Source organism: Myotis daubentonii, chromosome X (genome assembly GCF_963259705.1).
Source record: "Myotis daubentonii chromosome X, mMyoDau2.1, whole genome shotgun sequence".
Taxonomy (NCBI): domain Eukaryota; kingdom Metazoa; phylum Chordata; class Mammalia; order Chiroptera; family Vespertilionidae; genus Myotis; species Myotis daubentonii.
Genome location: NC_081861.1, coordinates 12369900 through 12383612, shown reverse-complemented (window position 1 = coordinate 12383612; position 13713 = coordinate 12369900). Strand labels below are relative to the sequence as shown.

Here is a 13713-nt window from a genome sequence, read left to right as displayed (position 1 = left end):
AGAGCGAGGGGTCAAAGATAAAGCCCTGTGGATCATCACAGGGATGTCCAATTTAGGTTGATGTCCACTCATTAGTCAAATCCATTTGATTTCAATTGGTCAACCAACTCCTTCAGCCTAATTGTAATATTTTTCCACTGTACTTCTTCTTCATGAAGACATCATTTAAAAAGTTAGTCAGATGTCCTGGTAAAGTCTCTGATATTTCCTGGTCCACCAGTCTAGCGAATTTTTCATAAAATTTCATAATGTTAGTTTGGCAAAATTTCTTCTTAGTGAACGAGACTAGATATCAGTTATTAGTGCTAATTGCTCTTAAAACATCTGTTTAATAGAATATTCTAGGGACCTATGAGTTTACTATGTCAGAGTAAAGACAGCTTTGCTTTCTTCTCTTCCCTAGAACCAACCAAAAACTATAAGGAAAATGAGAGATATGAACCAAAACTCCATCTTTGATGAAACATGGAAGCATTTTTAAGCCTAATTCCAAAAAGTAAAGGTTCTCAAATGTAATAAAAATTGTATCTGAGTGAAGAAGACACTGAGGATGACTGCTGTTTTGTGTTTCAAGCCAATACTAGAGTTCTAGAATGCTGGTGGCATGAGTGGAGTGAGCAAAAATAAATGACTCATTTTTAAACAAACAAGTTATCAGACTGGTAGTAAAAACAGGCTTGTTAATGAGAACATCATGAAACACAGTTTGACCACCAAACAATGGCAGAGAAGATAGAGACTGAAAAAAGTTATAGGATATAATATTACACACTCACAAACACACATCACTGCTTCCATACATAGAGGGATTTCCTTTAAGCAAGGGAAACTTTTTGCTAGTTACAAGTAGAATCAAAACTACAATGAGGAATACTCATAAGAATTTATATAGACAACAGATGGTGCTCAAGTTACTCTCAAGTATTCACTCTCAACTATTTACTACTATTCTGTTCACTCTCTCAGTCCCTCTCCAAAAAGATACTTTCACACATGGTAAAGAATTCCTCTAATTAAGTTTCAAGTAATTATTGAAAGCAAACCAATATGATTATTGATGCAAAATATGTTGCAAAAAGGAGGAAAGAGGACCAATAAAGGATTGTGGAACCAGATATAATCTATAATAATAATAATAATAATAATAATAATAATAGCATAATATGCTAATTAGACCTGACAGCTGAATGTCCTTCCAGACGACCTTCTGGACTAAGCTGAGGCTGCGAGGGCTGAGGCAGCTGCAGCAGCTGCAAGGGCTGAGCCCCTTGCACGAATTTCATGCATGAGGCCTCTAGTACAAACATAAAACAAAAAAATAAGTCAATAGGAATCATAAAATTAACACAGGGAAAAAATAATAGTGTCAAGAATCCAAGATAGTTGCAGAGTAAGTAGAAGTTGCACTCCCTTCTTCCCAGACCAAACTAGAATTACAACTAAAATATTGAACAATCAACTTGAATAACTAATTGAAGACTAGCTGAACATAAGTTTTATAACTAAGCGTTTATAAATAAAGCCACATCAAGATTGGTAAGAATAGTGGAGACACAAAATGGACTGGCCCTGCATCCACATGAGGCATCTAAGAATCGGGAGAAATATCACAGCTACAAATGTTTCCCTTAAGGAGCATGGGCCCTCAACTCCAAGCAGAGCTCCCCAGACCAGAGCACCAGAGCCAGGAAGAAAATCCCATACAATATCTGGCCATGAAATTCAGTAGAGATTCTGCCCCCCCAGGGTGAGACAGGAATCTGCTAAAAACTCAGATGCCCTTTTAAAGGTTTAGCACACTAAATCTCAGTCACAGCCACTTACTCTAGGTTCCAGCAGAGGGAGAGTGGTTCTGAATAGACTAGAGTCCTGTGAGGAGAGACTGAGTTATGTGGCTCTGGAGAGAAGGCTAAAGGGATAGCTACTAGGGTCTTTGTGCTGAGTCCCTCTCCCATACCTCTCACAGAGGCAATCTTTCTTGGGTTGGGCTGAGTACTCCCCTTCATATGGCATCAGCATGGGAGATTGCAATAGCCCCACCCTGATGACACTGTCATTCACCTGCAAGCTCTCACCCTGTGAAAGAGTCAGCTGCTTGGGTCCAGGGTATAGAAGTATGGGGAGACCCAGGGGGTGGCACAGACTAAGTTATGTGGCTCTGCGGCAAGGGCCATTCCCCATACCTTCCTGTGAACCTGACAAGTACCACCCCCCACCACTGGATAATCACTAGCCCCACAATCATGACTACTTACAGCCACATCCTGCCAAACTCCAATTCTCCAGGAGGTCCAGGAAGAATCTGGGACAGACTGAATTGTGTGGTTCTAGGGTTGGGGCAATTTTTTCCTTTCATGCTTGACCTGTACACAGCTCTCCCTTCACATGACCAAGTCTTGGTTATCTGGGCCTGACAAACTCTGCTGGCTTTCCCCAGACAACTCCCAGAGACTCCACCTCATGACCAAAATCTGCAGACACCTGATGGTGGGAGATGACGTTGGTGTACCCTGGCACTTTTGCTGAGTGGCTTCAGATCCAGCACTGGCACCAAGTTTGAATCTGGGGAACATCACGCAGTAAGAACCTACCTCATCCAACTCGAATACCACCAGAGGCTTTCAGTGACTGAGCCTAAAAGGCAGCTGACAGGAAGAGGTAGATGGAGGGTATCTCCAGGTGACTCAGGCCTTTTGCTGACCTGCTACTAGGCGTGGTGAGGGTGATAGCCTACCTTGGTTTCACCTTGGCCCCTCCCATCATTACCCAAGTCCTACAGAGGCAACTAGAAACTTTGGATCACGTTGTAGCTCCAAACAGGTAGCATAGGGACAGTCAAAGGAAGCATCTGATATTGACCTGAACCAGAGTCCCTCTTAAGAAACTCCAGAAGCAACACACCTGGTGGTGGGCTTTTGACCACATCTATAGATTCAATGAAATCCCCATTCAAATACCAATGGCATATTTCACAGACCTAGAACAAACTCTCCAAAAATTCATTTGGAATAAAAAAGACCCCGAATAGCTGCAGCAATCCTGAGAAAGAAGAACAGAGTTGGAGGGATCACAATATCAGATATCAAGCTATATTATATTACAAAGCCACTGTTCTCAAAATTGCCTGGTACTGGCACAAGAACAGACATATAGACGAATGGAACAGAACAGAGAACCCAGACATTGACCCAAGCCATTATGCTCAATTAATATTTGACAAAGGAGGCAAGACCATACAATGGAGTAAAGACAGTCTCTTCAATAAATGGTGTTGAGAAAATTGGACAAATACATGTAAAAAATGAAACTAGACCACCAACTTAGGCCATACACAAAAAATAAACTCAAAATGGATAAAGGACTTAAATGTAAGACAGGAAACCATAGAAATCTTAGAATAATCCATAGGCAGGAAAATATCAGACATATGTTGTAGCAATAAATTTACCCATACAGCTCCTAGGACAATGGAAACTAAGGGGAAAATAAACAAATGGGACTACATCAAAATAAAAAGCTTCTGCACAACAAAAGAAACCATCAACAAAACAACAAGAGAGCCCACTGCATGGGAGAACATATTAGCCAATGTTATATCCAATAAGAGTTTAATCTCCAAAATTTATAGGGAAGTCATACAACTTAACAGAAGGAAGATAAACAATCCAATCAAAAAAGAGCAAGGGACCTAAATAGACACTTTTCAAAAGCGGACATACAGAAGGCCGAGAGACATATGAAAACATGCTCAAAGTCACTAATCATCTGAGAGATGCAAGTCAAAACAATGAGGCACCATCTCAAACCTGTCAGAATGACTATCATAAACAAATCAACAAAAGATGAGTGCTGGCGAGGATGTAGAGAAAAAGGACCCTCATGCACTTCTGGTAGGAACGCAGAGTGGTGAAGCCACTGTGGAAAACAGTATGGAGTTTCCTCAAAAAATTAAAATACCTAGATATCAGCTTATATCTTAAACTTATATAAACCATTTGACCCAGTAACCCAACTTCTAGGAATATATCCCATGAAATCAGAAACACCAATCAGAAAGAATATATGCACCCCTATGTTCATACCTGCACAATTTACAATAGACAGGATTTGGAAACAGCCTAAGTGCCCATGAGCAGATGAATGGATTAAAAAACTGTGGAATACACAATGGAATACTTTGCTGCTGTAAAAAAGAAAGAACTCTTACTATTTGCAATTACATGGATGGACCTGGAGAACATTATGCTAAGTGAAATAAGCCAGTTGGGGAAAGATAAATGTTACATGATCTCACTTATTTGTGGAATATAATGAACGAAAATAGATACAGAGACACAGAAGCATCAAACAGACTGCCAAAACTCAGAGGGAAGGCAAGGGAGGGTGAGAGGGGGGGTTAAGAGATCAACCAAAGGACCTGTATGCATGTATATAAACAAAACCAATGGACAAAGACAGTAGGGGGATAAGGGCATGTGCTGAGGGGGTGGGAGTGGCCAAGGAGAGGTCGTTGAGGGAAAAAGGAGACATATATAATACTTTAAACAGCAAAGAATTTAAATTATCTTAATACAGAAAAAGCCAGGGGCCGTCAAGACCAAAACAACTGGATGGACAACGGAACAGCAGGCTGCGTGGGACAACCAGGCCAGCAGGGGGGTTAGTGACAGATGACCAAACTACTGAACAGTAGGCTGCGTGGGGCAGCCAGGCTGGTGAGGGGAGGCCGTTGGGGGAGACCAGGCCAGCAGGAGGGCAGTTGAGGGCAACCAGGCTGGCAGGAGGGGCAATTGGGGGCAACCAGGCAGGCAGGGGGGCAATTAGGGGTGACCAGGATGGCAGGGGTGGCAGTTGAGGGTGACCAGGCCAGCGGGGGCCAGTTGGGAGAGACTAGGCCAGTGGGGGGGGGCAGTTGGGATGCAACCAGTCTGGCAGTGGGGTCAGTTAAGGGTAATCAGGCAGGCAGGCAGGTGAGCAGTTAGGAGCCAGCGGTCCCAGATTGTGAGAGGGATATCTCCAGGACTGGGCCTAAAGCAGCAGTTGGACATCCCCCGAGGGGCCCCAGATTGGAGAGGGTGCAGGCTGGGCTGAGGGGACCCCCCACCTCCGTTGCATGAATTTTGTGCACCGGGCCTCTAGTAAAAAAAGAACAACAAAGCCCAAAGTGAGTAGAAGAAAAGAAATAATAAAGACAAAAGCAGAAATAAATTTAACAATGTCTAAAAAAACAACACAAAATATCAATGACATAAAGAACTGGCCCTTTGTCGTACATTTAAGTCCTTTATCCATTTTATACGACAGGAAACCATAAAAATTCTAGAAGAATCCAAAGGCAACAAAATCTCAGACATATGCCGAAGCAATTTCTTCGCTGATACAGCTCCTAGGGCACTTGAAACGAAAGAGAAAATGAACAAATGGGACTACATCAAAATAAAAAGCTTCTGCACAGCAAAAGAAACCATCAATAAAACAATGAGAAAACCCACTGCGTGGGAAAACATATTTGCCAATGTCATATCTGATAAGGGCCTAATCTCCAAAATTTATAGGGAACTCATACAACTTAACAAAAGGAAGATAAACAATCCAATCAAAAAATGGGCAAAGGACTTAAATAGAAACCTTTCAAAAGAGGACATTCAGAAAGCCAAGAGACATATGAAAACATGCTCAAAGTAACTAATCATCTGAGAGATGCAAATCAAAACAACAATGAGGTACCATCTCACACCTGTCAGATTGGCTATCATCAACAAATCAACAAACGACAAGTGCTGGAGAGGATGTGGAGAAAAAGGAACACTTGTGCACTGCTGGTGGGAATGCAGCCTGGTGCAGCCACTATGGAAGACAGTATGGAGTTTCCTCAAAAAACTAAAAATGGAACTCCCATTTGACCCTGTGATCCCACTTCTAGGAATATATCCCAAGAAACCAGAAACACCAATCAGAAAGGACATATGCACCCCTATGTTCATAGCAGCACAATTCACCATAGCTAGAATCTGGAAACAGCCTAAGTGCCCATCAGTAGATGAATGGATTAGAAAACTGTGGTACATCTACACGATGGAATACTATGCTGCTGTAAAAAAGAAGGAACTCTTTCCATTTGCAACGGCATGAATGGAACTGGAGAGCATTATGCTAAGTGAAATAAGCCAGTCAATGAAGGAAAAATACCACATGATCTCCCTCATTCATGGATAATAGAGACCATTATAAACTTTTGAACAATAATAGATACAGAGGCAGAGCTGCCTCAAACAGATTGTTAAACTGCAGCGGGAAGGCCGGGGAGGGGTGGGGGCAGGAGGGAGGGAGGTAAGAGATCAACCAAAGGACTTGTATGCATGCATATAAGCATAACCAATGGACATAAGACACTGGGGGGTAGGGGAGGCCAGGGGATTGTCAAGGGCGGGGGGAAAAAAGGGACACATATGTAATACCCTTTGTAATACTGTGAGCAATAAAAAAAAAGAACTGGCCCTTTGAAAAGATAAATAAGATTGATACATTTTTAAACAGACTCATTAAGAAAAAAATGGAAAGGAACCAAATAAGTAAAATTATAAATGAAAGAGGAGAAGTAACAACTGACACCATAGAAATACAAAGCATTATAAGAAAATGTTATGAACAACTATATGCCAACTATTTGGATAGTCTGGAAGAAAGGCATAAATTACTAGAAACATACAATCTTCCAAAACTGAATCAAGAAGGGACAAAATTTGAACAAACTGATTACAACTAATGAAAGTGAAGCTATAAAAAGGGTGAAAAAACAAAACAAAACAACTCTCAACAAACAAAAATCCTGGACCACATGGTTCACAGGTGAATTTTACCAAACACTCAAAGAACTAACACCTGTCTTTTCAAGCTATTCCAAAAACGTCAAGAGGAGGGAAGACTCCCAAGCTCATTTTATAAGGCCTAATTCCAAAACCATATAAAGACATTATGAAGAGTGAAAATTATAGGTAAATACCCCTGATGAACAGAGATATAGAATTATTAGCAAACCAAATTCAGCAATACATTAAAAAGATCATGCACCATGACCAAGTGGAATTTATTTCTGACATGAAAGTTTGTTACAATATCCACATATCAATTAATGTGATATAGTACATAAATAAGATGAAGGATAAAAATCATATGATCATATCAATTGATGCAGAGAAACCATTTGACAAAATCCCACACTCATTTATGATAATAATTCTTAGCAAAGTGGGAACAGAGAAAACATACCTCAACATAATAAAGGCCATATATAACTAACCACAGCTAACATCATACTCAATGGGGAAAAACTACAAGCATTTCCGTTAAGGTCATGAGTAAGACAGGGATGTCCACTTTCACCACTCTTATTCAACATAGTACTGGAAGTCCTAGCCACAGTGATCAGACAACAAGAAGAAATAAAAGGCATCCAAACTGGAAAGGAGGAAGTAAAACTGTCATTATTTTCAGATCACATGATATTGTAAATAGAGAACCCAAAGACTCCACCACAAAACTACAATAACTGATAAATGAATTCAGTAAACTAGCAGGACACAAAATGATTATTTAGAAAATGGTTGCATCTTTTTATACCAATAATGAACTATCAGAAATGGAAACTACAAGAACAATTGTATTACAATTATGTAAAAAAAAAATACCTAGGAACAAATTTAACCCAAGGAGATAAAAGACTTGTATTTGGAAAATTACAAGACACCGAAGAAAGAAATTGCAGAAAATACAGTTAAATGGAAGTACATACCATGCTCATGGGTAAGAAGAATTAACATTATTAAAATGTCCTAGAGAAATCTAAAGATTCTATCAAAATACCAATATATTATTTCACAGAACAAGAATAAATAGTCCAAAAATATATATGGAACCACAAAGATCCTGAGTAGCCACAGCAATGTTGAGAATGAAGAAGAAAGTTGGAGGTATCACACTATCTGATTTCACAGTATAGTATTGGCATAAAAACAGACATATAGACCAATGCAGCAGCATTGAGAGCCCATAAATAAACTCACACTTTTATCAACTAGAGGCCTGGTTCACAGATTTGTGCATATTGAAAGGAAATTAATTACAAGGTGGCCGGTGGGGCTGGACTAGGTGAGACAGGATGGACATGTCCTGGTGTCAACCACCCGCGGTCCCTCCCTGGCCAGCCACACCTGGGGCAACGCCAGGGCTTGAAGGGCATCTGTGGAGTGAGCAGGGTCCCTTTGGCAGGTGGGGTCCCTCGGCCTGGCCTACGTGGATGGGGTCGAAACTGGCTCTCTGACATCCCCTGAGGGGTCCTGGATTGCAAGAGGGCAGTTGTTGGGTGATGCACCTTGGAATTGGGCTCCTTCCTCTTTGATTCTGGGTGCATCACCCAAGAACCACAGCTGCCAAGTCACTGCAGCTTGGAAGCTCCTGCATTGAGCGTCTGCCCTCTGGTGGTCAGTGTGCATCATAGTTACTGGTCTGAGGGTTGAACAGTTGAAGAGTTGGATGGTCACTTAGGTTTTTATATATATATAGATTAGTATTTGACAAAGGAGGCAAGAGCATACAATGGAGCAAAGAGAGTCTATTTAATAAATGGTGCTGGGAAAATTTGCCATACAAAAATGAAACTAGAACACCTTCTTCATCATATACAAAAATAAACTCAAACTGCAGTAAAGATTTAAATGTAAGACTCAAAACCATAACATTCCTAGAAAAAAAAAACAAAGGCAGTAAAATATCTGATATTTCTCTTAGCAATCTTTTTTTCTGATATATTTTCACAGAGAAGGGAAACAAAAGAAAAAATAAACAAATGAGACTACATCAAACTAAAAAGTTTTGGTACAGCAAAGGAAACAAAATGAAATGACAGCCCGCTGAATGCGAGAACACATTCGCCAATGAGATCTCTGATAAAGGGTTAATATCCAAAATTTATAAGAAACTCATACAACACAACACCAACAACACAAACAACCCAATTATACAATGAGCAGAGCTCTTGAATAGACACTTCTCCAAAGAGGACCTACAGCTGGCTAACAGACATATGAAAAGATGTTCAATGTCACCAATTGTTAGAGAAATGCAAGTTACCTGTCAGAATGGCTATCCTATCTAATAAAAGAGAAAAATGGTAATTGGCGTACGACGATACCCTTTTCATTGGCTAATCAGGGCTATATGCAAATTAACTGCCAACTATGATTGGCAGTTAACTGCCAACTATGATTGACAGTTAACTGCCAACTAAGATTGGCAGTTAACTGCCAACAAGATGGTGGTTAATTTGCATATGTAGGCACAATGCAGGGAGGCGAAAGGGAAAGCAGGAAGAAGCCCCCTGCCACTGACAGTGATCGGAAACCCAGCGGGGAGCTAAGAGCTGGGGGGCAGGGCAAAGGCGGCCCTGGGGCCGCCTTGGCCCTGCCCCCCAGTCACGATCGGAGAATCACGCGCCTTTTCCGCCCTGGCCAGTGATAGCAGGAAGTAGGGGTGGAGCCAGCGATGGGAGCTGGACACGGTCAAAGCTGGCAGTCCCGGGAGCTAGGGTTCCCTTGCCTGGGCCTAAAGCGGAGCCCACGATCGCGGGGCCGCTGCAGCTGCGGGTCCCCACTGCCCGGGCCGGACACCTAGGCCAGAGGCCTCAGGCCTGGTCAAGGGGCCGATCCGGTGATTGGTGATCGGAGGGTGATGAGGGTCAACTCCTCTGGCCAAGGCATCAGGCCTGGGCAGGGGGCGGAGCCAGGGATTGGGGGGATATGATGGTCCCCTTGCCCAGGCCTGAAGCCTGGGTCAGAGGCGTCAGGCTTGGGCGGGGGGTGGAGCAAGCGATCAGAGGGAGATGGGGGTCCCCTGCCCAGGCATGATTCCTGGGCCAGAGGCCTCAGGCCTGGGCGGGGGCCAGAGCCAGTGATCGGGGGGAGATGGGGGTCCCCTGTCCAAGCCTGACACCTCTGTCAGAGGCGTCAGGCCTGGGCAAGGGGCCGATCAGGCGATCGGAGGGTGATGGGGGTCTACGCCTCTGGCCGAGGCATCAGGCCTGGGCAAGGGGCCGATCCTGCGATTGGAGGGTGATGGGGGTCAACGCCTGAGGGCTCCCAGTATGTGAGAGGGGGCAGGCTGGGCTGAGGGACACTCCCCCCCCCCACACACACACCCAGTGCACGAATTTCGTGCACCGGGCCCCTAGTTATCAATAAATGCACAAATGATAAGTGTTGGTGAAGATGCGGAGGAAAGGGAACCCTTGTGTACTGTTGGTGGAAATGCAGATTGGTGCTGCCACTGTGGAAAACAGTATAGAATTTCTTTTAAAATTCAAAAATTGAATTTCCTATGACCCAGAAATTTCACTTCTGTGGATCTATACAAAGAAACCTAAAATATTAATTGGAAAGAATATATGCAACTCTATGTTCATTGCAGCATTATTAATAAGTGCCAGGATATGGGAGCAATCCAAGTGCTCATTAATACACGAGTGGATAAAGAATGGAGGTACATATATATATACAATGGAATATCATTTGGCCATGAAAAAGTATGGAATCTTACCATTTGTGACAGCATGGATGGACCTCGAGGGTGCAATGCTCAGTGAAATAAGTCATTCAGAGAAAGAAAAATACATTATGATTTCACTTATTTTTGGAATCTAAATAATAAAATAAATGAACAAACATAGCATAAATAGACTCACACGGAGAGAATGAAGAGCAGACTGAGGGTTACCAGATGGGAGAGGTGTTGGGAGATTGGGTGAAAAATGTGAAGGGATTGAGACATACACATTGGTAGATTAAGAATAGTCATAGAGATGTAAAGTACAGCATAGGGAATATAGTCAACAATATTGTAATAACTATGTATGGTGCCACGTGGGTCCTGCAAATATAGGGAGAACACTTTGTAACATATGTAATTGCCTAACTGCTGTGCTGTACACCTGAAGCTAATATAAAATAATATTGAATGTAAAAAAATAAAAATATTACCACACAAATAAAGGTGAAATAGTGGTGAAAAATAGAGATATGGAAGATAGGCTTGAGAGAAATGAGCAAAATGAAATGGAAAATAATAGTTAAAATTTATTAGGGAAAACAGAAAATAACACTTAAAAGTTATTAGGGAAAATGGTAGATATGAAAGACAAATTTCAATTATATATATAATTTGTGCTTCTAGGAAGAGAACAGAACAAAGATATGTTTTAGGAAAGCTTTCCTGTAACAAAGATAACTGTAAATCTATAGGCTTAAAGGTTAATATGCTGTCCTGGGAAAACTTCATACGGATGGATCAATATATATCATTGTCAAATAACTAGAATTTGTAAATAAAAGAAACATGCATATTGGCTAGGCCATAAAATCAAGTCCTCTATTATGTACAATATTCTCAGGTTGATTTTAAATTTCTTCATAACAACATTCAATATCTACATGGACGTCAGAGAAAGAAAATGTGACTTATGAACTGTAAAACAGCCTAACTATAATTCAAGTATGCACATAATTGACAGTTTTACACATGGAAGATAGCAGGAAATATGGTTCCCATGAGCCCTTCTTAAAGAAACTTCTGAGGATAGCCTAAGTTAACTGAGCAATGAATGAAAAAATGAATAAAAGGACTATTTTGAGAAGATAATTCATTTAAATGTATTAAATGTATTAAACTATGACTAATCAACTATAAGAATTATGTCTGCCTAATAGCATATAAGTTATATAAAATCGTCAATTCAGAAATGGTAGTAAAATAAATCAAATTTGGTAGATGTTGGGGACTGGTAGAGAGACGAAGTAAAAGCTAGGATAAGTACTGGTATGCTAATTTTTATATCGTATAGTGAATGAGGGGTCAATAGACCCTGTCCATGGCTGATAAATTAAGTATTACATAGATAAATATTTTAAGGATAAAAAGGTAACAACTAGACTAAGTATGATAATAAAATTAACCAAAAAATCCCCATATTAGAATAGATGGAAGAAATAGAAACATGCTTATTTCTCTTAATTTATAGTAAGGAGTTCATAAATTCTATCTAAATAGTTAAAATCTATTTTAAAATTTTGTCAACTCACCAATCTGTATTCTATGGAATATATATATTTTCTTCCAGTTTGAAAAAAATACACTTCATTATCTTTTCTCTGATCCATGATTCTTCAAAGAGTACTGGAATGGTTCTGTGACCACATCTACCAGGTTATTTTAGTGTCTTTGGATAGTCTTCATTTAGACCTAGAGATCTGACTCTTAAATTAGCCAAGGACAAAAATCTTGATTTCACTGTACTATTGTTTTATTCCTACCAAATTCCATTGGTTTATTTTTTCTCTCCTATTTTTCTTTCTTCTTATCTGTCCACCGATCCAATTTAACATTTGTTCAGTTTTTACTGAGTCAGATGCTGTGAAAGAATGCTGGCTAGTTACAAAGATGGTGCAGACAAGCCTCTGCCCTCAAGAAGATTAGTCTGGGGCAGAGGCCAATAACACTAACACAAATATGCTTTTAATATCAAGAGCAATCTCCCTACGCCACCTAACCCCAAGAAAAGCTGAAGTTACCTTGCTGTTCTGAAAAGGCTCTGTGAAGAAAATCGTATTTCCTCTGGGTTATGAAGAATGAATAGGTCTTCACCAGGCAGGAAAAAAAAAAGAATGCTCCAGGCTCCAGATAGAGTAAAAAATTAAGCAAAGACACAGAAGGAATGATGATCACTTTGGTTTGATTGTAATGGGAACATACTGGAAAGTGAGGGGCTGGGTTGAAATTAAAGTCCACTCTTCTGGTTGACTTTGTAAATACAAAGGGTTTCCCTTGAGTCTAGCAGTATCACATTTAGGTTTGGTCCCTCACCACCAGCTATCAGTCCTCTATGATACATACCCTCTTTTCTTTGCCCCCAGCAAACACCCCACATTGCCAAGAAGCACTCCAGTTGAGAAATGGATTGATGACCCCAGTGAATAGCACACAGCCTTGGCCAGTTCCCACAGGCTGCAGGCTGCCCACTCCTGGTTACAATACAGTTCTCTCAGGAGTGTTTCCCAGCCCCCACCCTTGCTGTATCTCACCTTCATCTCCAGGGCCTCTGGCACCTTCTTGCCTTCCCAAGCCCAACTCCTCTTGGTGAAGTAGTTGACAGTGGCAAATTCGATCAGCGCAGAAAATACAAAGGCATAACAGACGGCTATGAACCAGTCCATGGCCGTCGCATATGCCACTTTAGGTAAGGAGTTTCTGGCACTGATACTCAGGGTGGTCATGGTGAGAACAGTGGTGACACCTGGGGAGAGAGAAGATAAGAACCCAGTTGCCAATCAAAGACACTTAGAGCATATTCAATAAGATCACCAACTTTCTATTTAAAAGGAGGAGCTATACCCACCCTCCACTCAAACATTCCCTTTAAAATAAAAAACAGAGAATGTAAAAGTGGGATGGTTCTACCTAGTAACCACTCCATCCCAATTCTCACAGCAATAGGGATCTCCAGTATAACGATTCTAAAAGTTGTCCTCTAGCCTCTGCTTAAACATTTCCATTGAAGAGTAGGTAACATATTTTATTGTAAGGGATAATTTTAATTAGATAAAATTTCTCTCATGAGCTGAAATTGCCTTCTTCTAACTCCTGGCTCATTGACTGATCTCAGAGTTC

The 13713-nt window shown here is 41.0% G+C and overlaps 1 protein-coding gene across 2 annotated transcripts in view; it reads right to left on the bottom strand.

Annotated features, from left to right (window-relative positions):
- The window catches only part of GABRA3 (gamma-aminobutyric acid type A receptor subunit alpha3), a 227971-nt gene that overhangs the window by 28166 nt on the left and 186092 nt on the right, over positions 1-13713 (bottom strand). For both annotated transcript variants that reach the window (XM_059678914.1, XM_059678915.1), the window contains exon 9: positions 13128-13339. In XM_059678914.1, coding sequence (XP_059534897.1) covers positions 13128-13339 — 212 coding nt within the window. The remainder of the gene's footprint in view (positions 1-13127; positions 13340-13713) is intronic.